The sequence below is a fragment of the Lithobates pipiens genome, unplaced genomic scaffold (genome assembly GCF_037356315.1).
Source record: "Lithobates pipiens isolate NorthernLeopardFrog02 unplaced genomic scaffold, aLitPip1_a1.2 Scaffold_8, whole genome shotgun sequence".
NCBI classification, from domain to species: domain Eukaryota; kingdom Metazoa; phylum Chordata; class Amphibia; order Anura; family Ranidae; genus Lithobates; species Lithobates pipiens.
This window is the reverse complement of record NW_027507903.1, coordinates 440,055,840-440,078,433: the sequence shown is the minus strand read 5'-3', so window position 1 is coordinate 440,078,433 and position 22,594 is coordinate 440,055,840. Positions and strand designations below refer to the sequence as shown.

The 22,594-nt window shown below is 41.4% G+C and overlaps 1 protein-coding gene across 2 annotated transcripts in view; it reads right to left on the bottom strand.

The window, feature by feature from the left end:
• Nucleotides 1-509: 509 nt before the first annotated feature.
• Nucleotides 510-22,594, bottom strand: part of SYNPO (synaptopodin) — a 155,198-nt gene continuing 133,113 nt past the window's right edge. For both annotated transcript variants that reach the window (XM_077468306.1, XM_077468305.1), the window contains exon 4: nt 510-6,436. In XM_077468306.1, the coding sequence (XP_077324432.1) occupies nt 5,903-6,436 (534 nt within the window). In that variant the 3' untranslated portion in view covers nt 510-5,902. The remainder of the gene's footprint in view (nt 6,437-22,594) is intronic.

The following is a 22,594-nucleotide window of genomic DNA, read 5'->3' as shown; positions in this document are numbered from 1 at the left end:
GCCCTAAGGTAATAGTGACTTATACAATACGCCTGCATTATTATAAGAGACCCACCCAGCAAGGCATAGCGATTTAACATGTGTGTTGCAGTGAACTGATGGGCAGGTGCATTGGTTTACATTGTACATGAGCATTGGTGTGCCATGCAGAATTAATGGGAACACAATGCATATGTATTTCCCAAATGCATATACATAGGTGTGATGGGAGCCTTAAATGTTTGTATAGTGTATGTGCAATAGAATAAAGTAACTTGTTTGCAAGAGCAGGACAACCATTGTAGGTAGAGGTAGCAGCTTATGCAAACAAAATAATCTATATATGCTTCTAATAAGCCAAGGTAATAAAAAAAATGCACAGAACAACATTTTTCATATGTTTACTGTATTGTATATTGTATTGATTCTAAAATAAAATAAAAACTAAATATCATTTAAATCTACCTCACTCATTCTGGCTTTGGTCTTGCGGTAAAATGACATTTAATTTCACTTTACTTCAGTCAAAATCAGCTGTAAAACTTTATTAACAAGCACATTCCTTATGATACAGCATGGAGCAGTATATCAAACTGCTTCTCAGTGCATAAACACAATCCTTTTGCGCAATCAAAGTAATCTTTTTACACTTGCCTATCATATCCATTTAACATACAGCATTAGCCTTCAGTCATCAGCCGGTGTAAAATAAAACAAGGTTACAAAGCTACAAACTAAAGTGCATTTTTTCTTATATTTGTATGTTATTGGTAATATTCACAAATATAAAGTCCTGTAAATGGCTGTAAAAATGACATTTAAATTTGCAAGATTTGTGACTAAAAACATTATGTACAGTCTTGTGTATAATAATTAGAGATGATGTGCAGTTAGGTAAAAACAACATGAAAATGGTCTTCCCACAAGAGATTTAGTGTAGAATTCACATACTTAGGTATAAGAGTTGTGTTGTGTTCTTCTATGTTCACTTTAGTGTTGTAGAAGTGAATATTACACGTCTTACCGTTAACATGGAGCCAGTCTATGGATATTCAAGTATATACATATTGTTGACAAGCAGAAAATAACCTTTATTACAAGACCTCAATAACCTTTAACTGTAAACACTGTGGAACAATTCATGCATATAATTCAATGTCTAAGAACTTAAATAATTCAGACAGTTCAGCTCACCCTGCTCCTCCACCCACAGTGCCTGCAGCTATAATGGTTAGTAAGGGCATTGTTAAGCGTATTTACTGCTTGCTAGAATAGATAAATATTGTCTATGGCTTGGCTAAAAGCTCACTTTAAAGAAAACCTGTGCAAAGCACATACATAGGTCATGGACTTTTTCTGAAAAAGATGACAAGCATTTTAAGATGCAGGTTGGCAATGATGGCATATGTCTCTCGCTAAAGGTTTACTTGGCTTATATATATACATATATATAGCCCTCTGTACCTAGGTAGGTGCTAGAAGTGATGATTTTTGTAGTACAGGTAAACTTAGGCAGGCCTAGCTATAAACTAGGCCTGTTTGTTTTGATCTGTTTGGGTTGGGAGTGGCTCAGAGCAGCAGATGTGACAGCATCCCTCCACTGTCATCTCCCTCTTCCTTCAGGAGGATTCTAGAAGAAGAGGTGGGGAAGAGAGTTGGAGCTGTCTGGGGTGTCTCAGGGAGCCCTAACCAGTCCCCAACTCGGATTGGAAGGGGGCAGGCCTCCTTGAAATACCCAGGGTCAGCTCAGATGGGGAGGAGTTGTTGGGTGGAAGAACTATAGATGAGGTACTAGGCTGTCGGGACCTTTGAGGGAGCTCCCCAGTCTGGAGGGGGGGGGGGTGACCTTGAGCCTGGGGCTTGGGTGCAGGATGGAGCCCTTCAAGAAAGCATGAAGGATCTGGACAGGAGGAGTCAGAGAGGACAGCAGGAGCTAGTACTGCTGGGCAAGTCTTCAGGAGGGAACCACCGGTCACAGCCAGGAGGGCTGGGGAGTGACTTGTGCAGTCTGAAGGATTGGAGAGGCGTGTCAGAGAGGACTAAGAGGAAACAGGCAGAGCTGGGTGTGGAGCCAGTAGAGAGCATTGCAATTTCAAGGGCAGTGAAGTCGGGCAGTTGCAGCCGGGGGGGGGGGGGGGCTGGCAGGGCTTGAAGAGGACTAACTGGGAGCAGTAGTAGCAGTAGTAGAAGGACAGCTGGCACTAACATAACCTACATATTTTCTACTACACTATAGAGACCCGCGGTCTATGCCTGCAAATGGCAATTCCCAAGGCCTAGCTGAACCGGTGTCAGGCCTAACTATGTGCTAGCTGCTCCTAGAGAGAGAGAGAGAGCAATAGTCTGCAAGCAAGAGTTGTGCAGGAGGAGTCTGAAGGAGTGTACAATAGTTGTCCCCAGCAATTTTGCTGGTTTTCTACTGGGTATCCCGTTTTTCCCATACCCCATCCAAGTTAAATTCCCTCAATAAAAAAACAAAAAAAAACCCAAAGCAACAGACTGTTCATTGTCTTGGAGTGTCTGAGAAGTGAATGCCGGGTCGGGCAGGGTGACAGGTGGGCCACATCACTTAGCAGCCCCTAGGGGGGTACCACTACATATATATATATATATATATATATATATATATATATATACATGGCAGCCATCAGACATTTTGGGGACCCTTACATAGTTTTATGCCTGGGCATAAAGGACATGGCTATCAACATTCCTCAGGGCCCGTCCACTGGCCGTCCCACCAATCCCTATCCCATGTCCTCCTCCTTCCCCATCCCATGTTGTCCTCTTCCAGTCTGATCTCCTACATCCCATGTCCTCCTCCTCCAGTTCCATCTCCTCCATCCCATGTCCTGCTCCTCCAGTTCCATTTCCTCCATCCCATGTCCTCCTCCTCCAGTCTTATCTTCTCCATCCCATGTCCTCCTGCCCCAATCCCAGCTCCTTCATCCTATGTCCTCCTTCTCCTCCAGTATCATCTCCTCCATCCCATGTCCTCCTTCTCCAATCCCATGTCCTCCTCCTCCAATCTCATCTTCTCCATCCCATGTCTGCCCCCTCCACCCCATGCCCTCCTCTTCCTCCATTCCCATCTCCTACATCCCCATTCCCTCCTCCTTCTCCGGTTCCATCTCCTTCATTCCATGTCCTCCTCCTCCAGTCTCATTTCCTCCATCCTATGTTCTTATCCTCCTCCAGTCCCATCTCCTCCATCCCATGTCCTCCCCTCCAGTCTCATCTCCTCCATTCCATGTCTTCCTTCTCCAGTCACATATCCTCCATCCTGTGTCCTCCTCCAGTCCCATATCCTTCTCCATCCCATGTTGTTTTCCTCCTACAGTCCCATCTCCTCCTTCCTCCCCCTACATCCCATATCTTTGTCCTCCTCCTCTTGTCCCACCCTCCCCATCCCATGTCCTCTTCCTCCTCCAGTCCCATTCACCCATCCCATGTCCTCCTCTTCCAGAAGAATAATTCTGTACAGACATAATGAACAGACACAATCAGCAGTTTATGAACACAGAGTTATATCCCAGGATCACATTATAGACCTTCAGAAAACCATCATTTTAAAGTAAAACTATATCAACATTTTTATCTTAGTTTTGGATGGAGTAGTGAAGGGTTAGAACCCCCCCCCCTCCTCCTTTTGGTCACCAGGACAAAGAGCTCCTTTTCCCAGTGACACCATATGGAAAATCCAAAACTTTGCGTTGTCCCCAGAGCAGGAACAGAGAGGATACCCTCCAACTGGGACACCGGTTCTGGTGACAACTGTCTCCGAGGGCATTTCCCCATCAGTACCTGTTGTGTCTATGAGACCTCACAATGGGACACAGATAGGGCAAAAAAAAGAATGGGGTTTTAACTTTTACATAATTTAGCCAAAATAGAAAAAAAAGTGCTGGCTTTATATATACTTTAGTTTTATACATAACTAGAACATCTAAGAGGGTTATATCATTTCATATTTCCTCTCACTTTCTGTCTTGGTGTCCCCAGGACATTATTGCCTTATAATGTCCGTATTATATTTAATATATATATATATATATATATATATATATATATATATATATATATATAAGGTAGGTAACAATTGACAGAAAGTGAGATCCTGCAATGAACTGTACATACTCTTCTAGCAGTTTCAAATTCTCTACTACTGAGGAAAAACACTCTTTATTCAGAAGCAGCATCTCCTTCTGAACACCTGCAATCCATTGCTCTGCCGCTTATCTGCAGTGGATCACTTTTCAGAAGGACAGTAAACTTGCTGCAGGTGTGAATGAGGCCTAACTGAAACATGTACATTTATCGGTCCCAACCTTCATTTATCTTGACATTTAAACTGGTTTGTGTCTTTCTTACATTCTGCATAAAAGAAAAAATATTTGCGCAACTGAATGTCACATATCAAGCACCCAATTTACTGATATATTTGTGAATATTACAAGATGCATTTCACTACTGCATAAATCAATAAGATGTGTATAGCAGTCATTTAAGCAACCTGTTTCTCTCTGGCTCTTTTTAAATCCTTCACAAGCTAGCCATGTTGCTACTGGCTACAGACAAGTGGGCCCTTTTATTTAAAACACCATTAAATATAAAGTACCTTCCATTTCCTAAAACTGTCTATCTTTCTTTGGCATGTTGCTTCCTTTTCTTAGCTGAAGAAATAGTATTTTATTTCATTCATAGTGTCCCCAGGTCTTGTGTGCACCTTCTCCGCAGTGGACAGTTAAAAGCAATTATAGTGCATTGATAAATGTGCAGTGACAAAAGCCTATGCATAGAATACTGAGAGGTTTTTATCAGTGCAAAGGCAGATGTGGAAATGCCTCCACAGTTAAGCCCATTACATCCACCCTCTGGATTGTCTTGATATCTAATTACGGATAATGCTGACCACGAACAAACAGATTTTTGTCTAAGAAGAAAACTGATTGGTTATCCTAGATGGTCAGCAAGCATCACTGGTCATCACGTATTCCTCCCAGTTAAAATAATGTTTGTATTCATGGATTTCCAGTCATTTTTGTAGTCTTTTCTAATATTTTGTTGTCAATCACCAAAACAGAGGAACCAATTCACCTGAATGCTGTTTATGACAACGATTTAGTTTCCTTGGGCTCTCAAATGTTAAAGCTTTTCCGGCATGTTGAAAGATTACTTTAAGATCTTCATTACTTGGAATGAGCCACACTTAGCCCTTTGCATTTGAAGATTGTTATCAGCAGAGGTTAAATCTTTGCTAGGTAGTCAGAAGCAATTGTCTCGTATAAGCCTAACAAAAGTTCTCCACATTACAAAAGTAAATTCTTGCAAAACCTGTCCATCATATTTTGTAGGTAAGTGAAGCCGTCTGCTGATTAATTTTCCACAAAGCTGTACATATATGACAATAAAGGTCATCAGTCAGTTGGAAAAAAATACCTTCAATATTACAATTGTTCCTTATTTTTCCAGTAATAATTCTTTATTTGAAAACTCATAATGTTGCCTCCAAAATGCGATTAATAATACAGTTGTTCCATTTAGTTTTTTTAATGCGTGTCTTAAAAAATAAAATGCTGGGATTAAAATATTAATAAAAAATGGAGGTTTATTTGACTTTATACAATTTACAGTGTTCATGAGAAACTACTTTGAAATATATTGCTCAGCAGTTACGGGAATTATTCATTGTTTATTTAAGTTTAATGTCAGTGATTACTTAGACTTCCGTTGAGTTTTACCCTGTGAAGTCAGAACTGATCCACTTAAATTTAGATTAGATTAGACTAGATTTACATTTTTAATTCCCAAATGTTTGTAGTTTAAATCTAAAAGCCTGTTTGGCAGTATAGGACATGGAAAGTTGTTTGTGCTCCAGAAGGTTGATTTTGTATCTAATGGTACTGGAGCTGGACAGAATTATTTATGGGGTGTAAGCAAAGGGTGAGCTTGTGGGTAGACTATCTCGCTTTCCCCGCATGCTACCATACCACCCCTTTGGTGAGAATGGAAAGCTCCGAAATCCTGGAGATTTTGCTCCAGAATCCTCTGATTCCATTGAGATATCTGAACCAGTTGGTGACCGTCTGGCTCTAGGTGTAGCAGGCAGCGAAGATCCATTGCCAACTGGTAGACTCCAGGGTGATGTAATATGAAGAGGAGACTGCGGACTAGTAACCCCCCATGGTGAAGCATTCTTGCGCTTTGCTGCATTGATGATATTTCTGGCAATAAGAGCTTTCATCTGATTTCCCGCTCTAAGGTCATTCTCCATTCGTACAGGTGATGGAGATGGTGAACGGTCACTCCAAGCAGGTGACATGGACCGGGGTGGAGGACTCTGTATAACTGAACTCTCATCATAGCTCTGCAAGGAAGATGTACCCCATCCATCCAATGATCCTTGATGCTGAAGAACTCTGTTGCTCGTGGTCCCCGGTACAAATTCTCTAAATTTCTGTGGGAAAAAAATGAATTCATTTAAATGAAACAGTAGAACACGAATAGCATTTTACAAAAAAGTATGTCCATATGATAGCTTATGACTTAAATCCCAGGCCACACTGTAATCCACCCTTACTAGGAACCCCCATTACTCAACATTAATCAAAGTTTGGTTGGGTATTCATATAAAGGCATCAAGTGACAATCCTGCTAAAGTCTGAATGCTCAGAAGTCGCTTTAAATCATATACATGGCAAAGTGAAATGTAATTAAAGTATCATAAAATACTGTATATGGTGGATAATATTGAAAATACCCCATATTTTCCTGGGGGTTATGTGCAATTGTTATTGTGTCTCAACTAATGACAATGTTCTGGGGTCTATATATAGCAGGGTTTTTCAACCAGGGGTCTATGGAACCCTATGGTTCCTCCAAAGGCTGCTAGCGGTTCCTTGACCAATAAGCAAGCAACTTCTGCCTCTCAGATAAGTTCCCTCTAACACCATTGACCATTTTAGCTATCTGTAAGGGGGTAATCCTTCCCAATGCCTGAGACCGGAATGTTTTTCAAGGGTTCCTCTTTGTTGAAAAAAAGGTTGAGAGTGGCTGGTATATAGGGACTTCTTACCTTCCAACTGTTGGGGGGGGGGGGGCTACCATCTAAATAAATGTAAGCATAATTAAAAAAAAATACCTAATAACGGCCAGTTCACACCATGTTGTTGGTTAAAGTACTATTCCAAATGCACATCTTCTGAGTGTATCTGCCCTACAGTGCACCACAGCACTCTATAGCACACATTGGGGGTTATTTACTAAAGGCAAATCTACTTTGCACTGCAAGTGCACTGAAAGAGCAGTTGGGAGTATAGTCACTCTAAATCTAAGGGGTAGATCTGAAATGAGTGGAAACTCTGCTGATTTTATCATCCTATCATGTGCAAGCTAAAATGCTGTTTTTTATTTTCCTTGCATGTCCCCCTCGGATCTACAGCAACTTTAGTTCCAAGTGCACTTTCATTGCAAAGTGGATTTTCCTTTCGTAAATAACCCCCAATGTCTGTTGCGATGGGCTGCTGCAACACAGCCTTCTGCATGGCGTAATACATTATATTTTGGTGAGTACGTTATTGCAGCACATGAATGGGCCCTGTCACTGGTTTACAACAGAATAGTCCAAATTTTCTGAAGCCTTATGAAATATAGTGTCATACTTTCTACAGTAAACTTTATGAAGAAATGTCTTTGAAGAAAGTAAACTGCAATTTATGTAGAAAAAACAAAGTCTCTTATAAAGTACTGTGTGTTTATATATATATATATATTTCCTATTCCAAATGTGCAGTTACTACAAAACATTAAAAGCTTTCCTTTTCCCAACTTACTCCTGCTTTGCATGTGTACCAAATTGAACACTGATAACTTTTCCTAATCTATAATTCCTGTAAAAAAGCTTATACTTTAGGCCTTTATAAAGTGCCATGTCAATTTGTTAATTCTGTACTCCTGTACCTGTGACTGACCCTATGTCTCCAGGCATTATTAGGAATTGCTCCCTACACCCTGTTTTCAATTGTGTTTTTAGTTTGGGGAGTGTTACGTCATGAAACTAGATATTTGTATACTTAAGATGTAATTTACAGCCCTGCCCTTTCACAAGATTGAAGCATAATGTTTTTCTATTTTGATGTCTGCTGGTTTAACACAATATAGCAGTGCATGTAAATCCTCACTCCGCAAACAAAGTACTGATGCGTGATTATAAAACTTGTGACTTAATGATATTGAAAATAGTTAGAAACATGTGTAGCACCCTGATGTTTAGGCAGGGTTGCTAGTAAATTTCGTTTAGTTTAGTTTGCCCTGGTTAATGCTTAGTAGAGCCACTGATTCCTCTCTAGTTCTGGGCTTGCTGCACCTTCACTCTTCTGTCGCTTGGTGGCTTTATGCTGGTAACATTAAATAGACAAGGGCTTAGCAAGGTCAGGTTATGAATGAATGGGGTGTCTCAACCAATTGGCGAAGGTTTCTTTAGCCCCTTGGCCTGCTGGAAGAGACTATTTATTTGGGTGGAGTCAGGGGATCGGGGGTTCTGTGGACGGCTGTCTTTGTGGATGTGTGTTATGCTGCCTCGGGCTGCTAGGCTGAAAGCCTGAGGCCTATTCCAGGGACATCTGGCTGCTAAGCTGTCTGAGGGCCTATCCAAAAGCAGGAGAAGCAGCACCGGGTTGGGACTGCAGGATTGGAGTCTCACTGAGAGTAACAGTTCAGCCGGATAGGGAACCAGTTGTAGTCGGAGGTACAGGGGAAGCAGTTGCTACTAAGGGGCCATCCACCTTGTTACTGGAGACCACTGGGAGTAAGCTGGAGCCAGTACCAGAGCAGTCTTCTCACCAGCCAAGGATGGTGAAGAAGTGGGAAAACTTCAGCAAGTGCCAAGCCAGGGACCCAGCAGGACAGCAGAGGTGATGCTTGTGGAGCATCAGTGAGTGCCAAGCCAGGGACCTAGCGTGTCAGTGGGGGTGACGCTTGTGGAGTATGTGTGACTGCTAAGTCAGGGCCCCAGGAGGGAATTGGGGGTGACGCTTGAGGAAGATAGCAAGTTATGAAAGTGGAGGAGCTCCAGTGGGGATCCAGAGGAGATTGGGTTTGAGAGTCTAGTGAGAGACTGGGAGCTTGGTGAGTGAAAACCTAGAGTGAGAGACTGTAGGGTGCGAGGAGAACTATCTATGTTACCAATAATTAAATACAACTACAGTTAGTGAATATTACAAGATTTGTTGCCATAGGAAACAGTGGTCCTACCTATACATACGTGGTATCTGGCTGGAGGCCTTCCCTTGTAAAGCTGTCTACCTATAGAAGTCTCAGAGTCTGTCAATTAACATTGCATCTACTTAAGGGTTTCCTGGCCCGAAACCCTCTCTCCCACAGTCCTGCCAAGAGACATTAAATCTCTTTTGCATTCAAGAAATGTCTGGCACCCATCACTCCATCTTGCATCACACCCACCATGCCTTGTAGCCCACTCTACAAAGGATGTCAGTTCTCCCTAACTCTGAAGGTCACCATTAGGCCTTTGGAGGTCTAGGACCTTGCTACACATGTATCCATTATTTAAAGATATACTCTATATTGTCTTTCATCCTTTAAGAGGAGACAACAGACTAACTGCTGTATTGTGTATCCTATTTGTCCTGTGGGTCCCCAATTCTGGTCTAATAATTCTGAACCCATCAGCTGTTATACTCCCACATAATACAAAGACATATAGATTTAGAGTTAGCTCAACTAGCACAATATGAGTGGAAAGAGACTGTAGCTTCCGACAGAAATATTTTTTTTCCAGTTGTGTGAAATGTTATTAGATTTTTGGTTTACTGGTAATGCTTTCTGGGTAATATTTTACTTTTTACATGGAGTGGATCTTAAAAGTGAACCTATGCACTGTCCATGTAGGGCAAATCAACATCTTTAATGTCCCCCTTCCCAGCAACACAGCAACACAGTTTGCCTTTTTTCTGCTACCCTGCTACTCTGTTTAGCCACCAGAAAAGGAAACCTTGTGGAAGCTCCAAATCACTCTAGGTAGGCGGTTGGCCGGGACCTGAGCCAAGGCAGAAGAACATGCGAGCGGTGCTGAATGGGCATGCCACTGAAACTGAAGAAATATTCCCTCCGCTCCGACCAGCACATGATCATCAAAAAGGGGCACAGATAATGGAAAAAATACACTTCCCTAAGCTAGTAGGAGCGGCAGAGCAGGGGGGGGGGGGGGTGTAATTCAGATTTTTTTTATTTTTTATTCTGCACTGACTGTCTTTGATAGTGCCCAAGCCCCTGTTCAAATCCAATCCGGGGACAAAACCAGGGACAGACTTGGTCCGGGGACAGTGTCCTCAATCCGGGGACTGTCCCCGGAAACCGGGGATGTCTTGGCACCCTAGTCTAAAGGCATAACTTCAATGTTGTTTCCGACATTTTGATGTATCTACTGCTCATCATGCTGCTACCAAACACAGTTATATTATCACCTCCAATACTATCTTTTAGTCCAGTTTTGTTAAACGCCATCAGAAAGAAGTGAGAAAGTCAAATATGGTCCAAAAGTTGCCAATCTACACACATGACTGCCAGTTTGACATTTCTACTAACCTTCCCGTCTACACAAATGATAATATTATAGTTTTAGGCTTTTTGTGATTGAAATCATGCTGGAGTTTTGAATTTGCTGCTTTTATTTTGTATACCTAAGTAAGCAGAAAGCAAGCATTTTCTTTACACTATTAGTTTATCTTTATTCAGCTGTCATTTTTTCAAAGGGTAACTCCATCTCATTTTTTCAAAAGGTAACTCCATCCAAAGTGTATTTGTCACTTTATGTGGGTATGGGCAAGTGAAATTACATACTGTCTTGTTATATATCTAAGAGACTTCACTGGTAAAATCCCCCACCAGAAATCCCCATTCTGCCTAACTGTCATAAATAAAATAAAGTCAGCAAGTAGATGCATACTCCTTAACTAGCGTCCATCATGTTTGATGTGTCAAAACAATTCCATGTATGAAGGTGAAAATTGTGGACAGTCATTGCACCATAAGCTGGATCATAAACACTGGCACAGTTATGTGTGAAAGCAAATAATACATTCTGTGCAAGCATTGCTTACATTCCAAAGACATGCCTTTGTAATGTATGTATATCCAATCTCTATGTTTTTTTACCTGAATTTAATGCAGAGTTACAAAATTAATTATATAGCCAGCCATTCTGAAAATGCCTTGTACTTTTCAAAAATAAATACAAGGCTTTATCTGAGAACCTTAGTGAACAAACAGCATCATAAAGGCCAAGGAACACACCAGACAGGTCTGGGATAAAGTTGTGGAGAAGTATAAAGCAGGGTTAGGTTATAATAAAATATCCCAAGCTTTGAACATCTCATGGAGCACTGTTCAATTCATCATCCAAAAATGGAAAGAGTATGGCCCAACTGCAAACCTACCAAGACATGGCCGTTCACCTAAACTGACAGGTTGGGCAAGAAGAGCATTAATCAGAGAAGCAGCCAAGAGGCCCATGGTAATTCTGGAGGAGCAGCAGAGATCCACAGCTCAGGTGGGAGAATCTGTCCAGAGGACGACTATTAGTCGTGCACTCCACAAATCTGTCTTTTATGAAAGTGTGGCAAGAAGAAAGCAATAAGAAGTCCCTTTTGCAGTTTGTGAGAAACCATGTGGGGGGCACAGCAAACATGTGGAAGAAGGTGCTCTGGTCACATGAGACCAAAATTGAACTTTTTGGCCTAAAAACAAAACGCTATGTGTGGCGGAAAACTGATACTGCACATCACCCTGAACACACCATCCCCACCGTGAAACATGGTGGTGGCAGCATCATGTTGTGGGGATGCTTTTCTTGAGCAGGGACAGGGAAGCTGGTCAGAGTTGATTGGAAGATGGATGGAACCAAATACAGAATAATCTTAAAAGAAAACCTGTTAGAGTCTGCAAAAAACTTGAGACAGCTGTTATATAGGCAAGGGTGGAGCCACCTGGTGACGTAACCGGATGACCCGCCCCCCTCTGATGTCATCCGGTTACGTCAGTGGGTATCCACGCTTTTTTTTGGGGGGTCCGTCGGGCGGCATGATTGGCGATAAATGTACATCGCAAGACACTTTTTTATCCTGACCTGCTAGGCTGCATGCTCAGATAAGGGTCTGGTATGAATTTTGGGGGGACCCGACGCCGTTTTTTTATTTCACTTTTTTTCATCCATATTGCCGGGATCTGGCAATACATTACAGCCGCAAGCAAGTTTAAATGACATTTTTTCCTTTAGAAATGTCATTATTGCTGCGGCATGTTTTATACATTGCACATATGTGCCACTTTACAGGCAGACTAAGGGAACCCCCAAGGCACTAAATTTAAAGGAATATTTAATTTTTATTGTTTCACTTTTTGCATCATTAAAATCACTGCTCCTGAAAAAACAATAGTTTTAAAAACTTTTTTTTGCATTGATATATGTCCCCTAGGGCAGTACTTGGGTCCTCATATACTTTTTATGGCAATAACTTGCATATAAGTCTTTAAAAGGAGGACTTTTGATTTTTCATGTTCGTGTCCCTTAGATTTTAATAGGGTTCGCTAGAACTTTTTGCCTGTTCGAGGTGTTCTAGTGCGAACCGAACCAGGGGGTGTTCGCCCATCCCTATTTGCCACTTTGTGTTCGTCTATCACATAAAATCCCAATAAAATACATTTACGTTTTTGGTTGTAACATGAGAAAATGTGGAAAATTTCAAGGGGTATGAATAGTTTTTCAATGCACTGCACCTCAAACCAAGTTGAACCAATGTAAGTTTGCAAAAAAGATAACTCCTAGATTTCCTCTTTCATTCTCCTGTACACTTCCTGCTTTTTTCTGAAATACGTACTCCAGAGTACTTTGAAAGTTACCCCAAAGTAGCAACCACATCCTAATTATCCTGACGTGGTCTCAATCATTGCTTTCTTATTAACCTCCCTGGCGGTATGATTCAGTCTGGAATAAGGTGCTGAAAGCGGTACAATTATTTTGCATGGAAATCTGGCTTTTATTTTGTAGTCCTGTAATTCTTAGGAATAACGCTCTGAAATCTCTTCAAACCAGAGTCTAGCGGACATCCCGGGTATGATAAAGTTTATAATATAATAAAGAATAATAACAATTATTCAATAATGTAATCAAATCCCCAAAAAAATGAAAAAGGGACATGTTTTGGTTGCTATGGACAATCTCCAAATTCCAAGCAGTAAAAAACAGTATTTATAATATAAAAGTGCATGCAGGGCATTGCACAAACCACTAGGGACAAAGGGGGTGTGTATTTTTTACTACAGCACTGTAATCTGTAAGATTACAGTGCTGTGTGTGTTTTGTGTCTTTTTACATTTTTGAATTTGCCGCCGTTCTCCGCTCCCGTGCGTCGTAACGTCGCAGGGAACGCAGCTCGGCGGCATTCGGCACTGTGAATCGAGCGCAGGACGGCTCGATCACACAGCGGGGCGGACATCGCTGGATCCAGGGGACAAGGTAAGTAACGTTACCTGTGTCCTCCCCTGCATCGAGCGGTGCAAGCCTGAGTCTGGCTCGGGGTTACCGCTATTGTAATTAAAATTCCAACCCGAGCCAGACTCGGGATTACCGCTAAGGAGGTTAAAGTTGTGGTCTCTGCAGAGGTCTGACATGCCCAATGCTGAGCCAGAACCACAGCTCAGGAAAGAGCTATAGATCTGGCTCAGAAGGAGATGTGTTGCACCCCCTGAAACCCCCTGAAAATCCCACAGAAAGCAAGGGTCTTTATCTGCAGCATGCTGGCAGGAGACAGACTTTTCTACTGTGGCTGTTTAACCGCTTCAGCCCCAGAAGATTTTACCCCCTTCCTGACCAGAGCACTTTTTGTGATTCGGCACTGCATTGCTTTAACTGACAATTGCGCGGTCATGCGACGTTGCACCCAAACAAAATTGATGTCCTTTTTTCGCCACAAATAGAGCTTTCTTTTGGTGGTATTTGATCACCGCTGCGTTTTTTATTTTTTGCACTATAAACAAAAAAAAGCAACAATTTTGAAAAAAAAGCAATATTTTTTACTTTTTGCTTAATGTGATTGTAGCCGTATTAGTGCAATTGTGACAGAGAAAATTGAGTACTGTCCCTGATACTTTTTTTATTTGCACTAACATACAATTTTTCAGAACAAGCTTTCGGGGTATGTCCCCTTCTTCAGGCTAGGTTCACACTATAGCGATGCGGGAACGCCGCGAATCCGCAGCGTTCTCCCGCATCGCATACCTCCCGCCGGCAGTTCACACTGCCCTATGCGGACGGCTGGGAGTGTCAATGATATGTTAATGACACCCCCAGATCCGTCCGCATATCGCAGTGCGATCTGCACACTCGCACAGGAATCGGATCGCATGGTGTGAACACCCATGCGATCCAATTCTGCTGCGGACCAAAAAAAGGGTCCCGTGCGAGTTTGCTGCGGGAGCGATGCAAATTCAGCCATACTATCTGTATGGCTGAACTCGCATCGCTACGGAGATCGGATGTGATTTGCACTGCAGTGCGGTGCGAATCACATCCGGATCTCTCACCCGCAGCAGTGTGAACCCAGCCTAAAGGTCCAATAATATATATCCCCCAAAAATATATAAAAAAACAAATTTTTTTCCTCAGTTTAGGCTGGTATGTATTCTTCTACATATTTTTGTTAAAATTTTTTTTGCAATAAGTGTATATTGATTGGTTTGCACAAAAGTTATAGCGTCTACAAAATAGGGGATCATTTTATCACATTTTTATTATTTTTTTTATTAGTAATTGTGGTGATCTGATTATATCGTGACTGCGACATTATGGCAGACACATTGAACACTTTTGACACTATTTGGGGACCATTGTCATTTATACAGCGATCAGTGCTATAAAAATGCACTGATTACTGTGTAAATGACACTGGCAGGGAAGGGGTTAAACACTAGGGGGCGATCAAGGGGTTAAGTGTGTCTTAGGGAGTGATTCTAACTGTGGGGGGATGGGGCTTCCACTCACATGACAGCGATCACTGCTCCCGATGACAGAGAGCAGTGATCTCTGTCATGACACAAGGCAGGACGGGAAAATGCTTTGTTTACATAGGGACTTCCCCGTTCTGTGGCTTCATGACATTGAGTCTGCTGGTCCTGTGGGCACGGACATGCTGTACACGGTGCGCACGCCCCGCCAATTAAAGGGGACATACAGGTACGCCCATTTGCCCACCACTGCCATTGTGCCGACGTATATCGGCGTTCGGCATTCAGCAAGTGGTTAAGAAAGAAAACAAACTGTAGGGCTTTGAATACCTTTGGTTTTGATGTGCTGGGAGTATTTTTAGCAGATTTAAACTAAGGCTCCATGTACACTAGCATTTTTTAAGCTCCTAAAAAGCTACTATGAGCATTTTTTTTCTGTTCCTGGAGCCTAACAATGCCATCCTATGTGTCCATGCACACGATTTTTTGCTAGAAGCATTTTTCAAGCTTCAGCATTTAGCAGCAGAATTATTTTTTTTTTTTTATAGTTTTGGGAGTGTTTTCCCGGCAGAAAAAAAAATCCAAATTGCTTCTAAACGCTTTTTTCAAGCGTTTTTTCTTCTTCATGTACTGTAAAGACATTAATAAAATGCTAACGGTCCTAAATGCTCCTAAAAACTACTAAAACGTTACTACTAGCACAAAAACACTATTATGACAGCGTCTTTCATCCAGGTTTTTTTTTTGAGCTTAGAAAAAAACGCTAGTGTGCATGGAGCCTAAAAGTTCTCCTAAAGCCCCGTACACGATCAGAAATTCCGCCAGCAAAAGTCCGATAAGAGATTTTCGTCGGAAAATGCGATCGTGTGTATGCTCCATCAGACTTGTGCTGGCGGAAATTTCGGCCAGCAAAAGATTGAGAGCATGGTCTCAATTTTTCAGTCGGAAAAATTTCTGATCGGAAATTCCGATCGTCTGTACAATTTCCGACATGCAAAATTCCTACGCATACTCGGAAACAATTTGACGCCTGCTCGGAAGCATTGAATCTCATTTTCTCGGCTCATCTTAGTGTTGTACATCACCGCGTTCTTGACGGTCGAAAGTTCCGAGAACTTTTGTATGACTGTGTGTATGCAAGACAGATTGAGCGAAATCCCGTCGGAATTCCGTCGGAAAAACCATCAGAGCTTTTTCCGACCTAAAGTCTGATCATGTGTACGCGGCATAACTACCTGTGGTACATAGCGCACACAGAGCCTTCACTGCCCTGAAATCCTAAGCAGTTTTGTCAACCTTACCTTGTCTTCCCACCAGACTACAAAACACGACACCCCTCTGCTCATCTCCATAACATAAGGGGATGTGTTCTATAGTCAAGCTGAGGAGGACTCAGGATGGACTGAAATTACTGCTTGGGATTTCAGTTTGGCATGGCAGCATTTTCAGCTCACTACAGTCATATTGCTGTGACTGTCACACTTTTACTTGCTTATTCTTCAATAATTTTGATTATTGTTTTTCATGGACAGATGTGTGACCTCTAGTGGTGATCTGTATATGAAGAACTATACATGTTGAGAGGACCATGTGCAACCTGACAACTTTCTAAATGTTGTGCCCGCATTCTCTCAACAGCAAACTTCTTAATATAATTCAACACCTAAAAGGCAACCTGTCATTAGAAACACACATAGACTGCCATTGCTGACAGCCACTTTCTGAGTCATTAACCTGAAACAAGCATGCAGAGTAGAAAGCCAGACTGATTTCTGAACTCCTGATATGTATATGTTTCAGGTCAGTGACCCTGAAAGCCTCAAAGCCATTGGATTAACAATAGCTGCTGGCAACTAGCATTTTTAGAGGGATCAGTCAGCAGCGTTATCCTCCAAAGTCTCTCAAAACAGGTCCGATTTAGAGAATACAGATACCTATTGCAGATCTCATTTTGACAATGTCAGCTGCCTGGCTGTTATGCTGACCCACTGTTTTTAATACTGTCAAAACAAGCAGACAAATCAATAGAGTCACGTCAGAGATCCTTATGTGCATACATATTCTCAGTCGCTGACTCAAGTTATGAGAGTCAGAATGACAGCCGCACAACTAGCATTTTCAGAAGTCAGCGTTGGCAGCTTACATATTCTTTCTGTACAAGTTGACTGTGATGACTGTTATGATTAATTCATTTAGATCTTCAATCTGTTAAAGTGTTACTAAACCTAGGACCCTGTATTTACTCTATCTGGTCTCCCACAGTACACAAAACATAGAAACATAGAAATGCATTTGTTTTAGTAAATATCATCTGCTAAATACCTTTTCTCATCAGCAGTTAGAGCAGTCTTGTGACTTCTATCAGTGTCTGGTTAAAGCTTGTAGGAGGAGTTTTCATTGATTGTCCTATGAGGCTGCAGGACCCCTGACCCTCTGTTTGGACAGTGCTGATTGATCCTGTTGATCACATGCACCCTCCCAAGAAAAAAAAAAACTATCTAGCAATACACACCAAACTGAGCATGTGCAGCTTGTCCCCAAGGTTCTGTTCTATCAGCAGATAGATTAGGGACCATGGAAGAATGGTAAGATTAGAGAAGACAGGGTCAAACAGCCTTTTTACACAATGCAGAGGATTAACCCCTTCCAGAGTGAGTATAACAAGCATGCTTTACTGCATATACAGACTGATTTTACTGTTGTGGGTTTTACACTTTAACTACAGTGAGGACAGCCCTGCCTCATAGATAAAAAAAAAAAAGAAAAATCACATTAAAGCAACCCTGTTGCCAAAGTCAAATACATTTAAAAAAAAGTTACCTAGATAACAGACTGTATATACTTTTAGAACCTATCTTGCTACCACCAGATTTGCTGAGGAACATTCTCCTGAAGTCAGCTGCAAAACCATCACTTCCTAGAGTGTCAAACTCATGTGTCTTCTAGATCCTTCTGCCGACCTCTACATTGCTACTGTGATGGAACCAGTGAGCACTGCAGAGGAAACACAGGCAATCAACTCTCCTGGATGTAGGGGTTTCTCTAAACACTTCGGGGTGACAGTTCCTCAGCAACAGAGCCGGTTTCAGCAGTGAGGGCTGCAGAAGAGGTAAGTGTTTATAATCTTCTTTTCAGCTATCAGTTGTTTCAATTTGACATTATCAACGGGTAACTTTAAGCTAATCACATTTACATTTATATAGCTAAAAAAAACAAGCTGTCTATTTCACTGCCACTGACCTATTGCATATAAGGCTGGCAGCATAGACTTATAAACAGATCCCCGGATTGGGTATGCCTATGTTCGAAAAAGATAATTGCGTCACACATACCATGCATATCAGAGTTATAAAAATATTTCTAGGACCATCATTTAGTGGTAAATCTAAATTGATGACCTGTAAGGGCTTTTAAAGCTTCATTTATGAACAATTTTTGTTCTGCAAGATCTCTGCTTTCTGAAAATATATAATGTTTGGGGGGTTTAAGTAATCTTCAATCCTAAAATGTGCATTATAACACTTTATAACATTTTTTCAAAAAAAATAAAAATAAAAAAGAAAGTAAAAGAAAAAGAATTGCAGGACTACAATATAAAATGCCAAATTTTCATGCAAAATAATTGTACCGCTTTCAGCACCTAAAATCTGAAATAATCGTACCGCCAGGGAGGTTAAAACAGTGTTTGCCAACCTTTCGACTATCATCGACTACTAGACTCACAATTTTGAATCCCGCGGACCACTGACATAAATTTTCCATGCCTTATACACACAATACTCCGGCTCTTTGACCCCCCCCCCCCCCCCCACACACACACACACACACACTTTGCATCACACTGCTGCCTTAATTTAAGAACCGAGCCTCTTTCTGAGATTTGTTGCTTACAAGTTAAAAACTGTTTTTTTTTTCTAGAAAATTACTTAGAACCCCAAACATTATATATTTTTTTCTTTCTAACACCCTAGAGAATAAAATGGCGGTCATTGCAATACTTTCTGTCACACCATATTTGCACAGCGGTCTTACAAGCGCACTTTTTTTGGAAAAAATACTGTAATAATGTTACGCTGAGTAAATTGATACCCAGCATGTCATGCTTCAAAATTGCACCCTCTCTTGGAATGGCAACAAATTTTTACCCTTAAAAATCTCCATAGGTGACCATCTTCCTCTCACTTGTCTCCATGCCCAGCAAGGGTGAAGATTCGATTGCCTCTGCCGCTGTCGACGGCTCCGGTAAGCGGCGGAGGGCACCAGAGCGTGGCGGAAAGGGGGGCCCTCTCCCGCCACTGATAAAAGTGATCTTGCAGAGAACGCACCGCAGAGACCACTTTTATCTGAAACTGGACCACTCACTGAAGAAGAGGATACTATTCCTCTTCAAACAGCCGACGTATAACGACGGTGGGCAGTCCAGAAGTGGTTAAACAAACTCATCATTGGATCTCCCCTCTTTATCCAGCAATGTGCTTGAGCTCCATGCTCCTGCTCACAATCTTCCAATGGCGTTGCCATAGGAAGTCCCCTCCTTCTTCACCTTCCGCTCTCTGCACTGCTTCTGGTGCCTCCCTCTGAGTTAACAGGAACCAGATCTACAGACGAGGCATTGGGTATCAATGAACACTGACAGTATTGAAAACAACACTGGGCACTATACATCTTCCACAATGTTGATTTGTGTCAGAACCCCTGGGGACCACCAAAATTGTTTCGGGGACCATCAACGGTCAACGGACCACTGGTTGGTGACCGCTGGTTTAAGAAGTCCATATCGCCTCTGCGTTAAAAATGGGCCCCTGCAAAATGCTATAGATTGTCCTTAATAGGTTACTGATAAATAGTAGTTTGTGGCTATTCCCAAGCATTACTCTGTGTAAAATGTTTAACAAATGCTGGCTCAGTAATAAAAACTTTCTAGAAAATATTTTTAAAATTATTGGCAACTATAGTTCTAGGTAGGTTGGTTAGTTGGCCCCTGATTAGTAGGGAGAGTAACATTGCTGAATTCCAAGACCAACAAATCTCACAGCTTTATCTAAAAATATAACATATAATGATCCTGTTCTTCCTACACACTAAGTCTGTCCAATTTGTGTTTTCTGTTCCTTTACAGGAAAATATATTCTAGTTGCCATTAGGGATTATTTCCATTCCAAGAAATGGCAAAAAGACAGTAACAAATAACAAATGTTACTTCCTGTGAGTCTACTACCTGAAGCCTGCACTTTTTCCATTTCTGTTTTTGTCATTGCAGTGTATATTAGGAAAGGCAGAACATCACATGATTGTGTAAGAAACAAATGAAAAATAAGACCAAGATATTCCTTCAGCACAGGCATTAGTGACAAAATGAAGACAAAATGTAAACAAAATTTATATTCATGGTATTATCAGATAGAACTTGTGACCATTTAATTTCGCTATAAATCTGCACAAACTAGTGAATTTAGTTAGTCAAGCAGCAATGTTCAGATGCAGCAACATAGAGCAACCAATCAGTGTTTAAATTTTGTTACCGAAGAAGGAAGAGCAAAAGATATTCTGAAATCAAGCGCAGACAACTACACAAATCAACTATGAGGGCTCGTTCACACCATACATGCATGAAAACTGATGGGAAAACCAACATCAGTTTCCATCAGTTTTCATGCGCGTCAGTTATGTGCCCTATTTACACCAATGTTGATGTCATGCCCAGTTTTTTTCCCCATGCAGAAAAAATCTGCATGAGATACCAGTGTTGTGATTTGAAAAGGGCACATAGAGAACAATTGTTTTTTTGTGCCCTTGCAGGACACGTGCAGAAAAACTGAGGTCTGGTGCGAATGAGGCCTTAAAGTATATTTAGTAGATTTAGTAGTGGAGAAAGAAAGAGAAGTGCAGTCTTCTCATAGTGTAAAATTTACATTTATTGTACAAAACCTGCGTAGTATGTTAGCACACATAAAAGTTTCAAACGTAGGCATTCACACTGTGTTATAAAAGCAGGGAACCGCTGGGCTTCAGCATGCATTCCACCTGCACTAAGCTTTACGTGACGCGTTTCGTCACTATACAATTATTGTCAATAGCAGCCTGTGCACAAAATATGTGAGAGTTGGTTCTTGGGATGCTGGCTAGGAATCTGTGCTCTAACTCATGAAACTGTAAGGGTAGACTATCAAAATAAAATGAAAAATGAAAATACCCCTATGTAGGTATCTTACCAAATTAATGGCCCTGTTCCCGGCCTCTACGTTTCTACCATAAAATGCTATGTGCAATATATGGACCAAGATACTGGCCCCAAAGATAACATGAAACATAAAAAATGGCTATATACTCCGTTATGGGTTATACTCCTGTGTGCCATATAGTTTGTACAGTCCACTAATAATTTGATATAAAAGTGTTTATATCTATGTCGATATTCAAACCCTGGGGGCTCATAGTGCATAACTCATATATCAAACGTGTTTAATTTTGTGACAATGCTTTGCGCATGTCAGTGCCCCTCCATTGTCTCTGATGTAGCCTAAAGTGGATTTACCATCACATTTCAATCCAATGTTACTCATAACATATAACATAACAATACCCGATTAAAAAACTCATCACCTGTCAGAGTACACATGTCATCTATTTATTTTCCTGTCCGTGTGGCCAACAATATGTTGGCCACACAACATGAAAGTTGGCACTATGATTGGAGGTACATCATAGAAATGTAGAGGCCGGGATCAGAGCCATTCATTTGGTATGATACCTACATAGGGGCCTTTTAATTTTAATTTTATTTTTATAGTTTAACCTCACAGTTTCATGAGTTAGAGCATAGATTTCTAGCCAGCACCCTAAGAAACAACTCCCATATATTTTTGTGCACAGGCTGCTATTGGCAATAATTGTATCGTGGCAACCATTTCATATGTAATACTCTCCACAACCAAAATACGTCCGCCACAAATTGGGCTAGTATTAAGGGGAGGCAAGGGATATGTATATGCGCATCGCATAGTTTTGTGAACCTTGGTATCACTTCCCTATTTGTTGGATAGGAACTCTAGGATTGCCATTTAATATGTACATTAAGTTTTTTGCGCACAGGGGAATTGGTGGGATTCTGGATAGCGGGGACTGGGGCACACAACGTGACCTCCAGCTTCTGAAGACGTCATGTGGTGACAAAACACATCAAGTTGGAATGTATGGTGCATAACCCTTAGTGCAGATGGCATGCACGGTGATGCCCAGTGGTTCCCTGCTTTCATAAGACAGTGTGGATGCCTATGTTTGAATTCTTTGTTGCACTAACCTACTACCAAGTTTTGAACAATAAATATGAAACAATTTTATGCTATGAGAAGACTGTTCTTCTCTTTCTTTCTCCACTACTGAATACTGCTACTTAAATTATTGGGCACAATACCATGAGAAAAAGACACCAGAGAGCGGCTGGGGGATACTCCTTGGTCACGGGTGACCACCTAAGCGATATTTGGCTCCTTTTGTTATACCACTCCATCCAGTGAGTGGAGATCTTTACTTCACATGTAGTGATTTGGTTACACTGAGTGATTGCTATTGTTCCATATACAGCAAGGCACAGTTT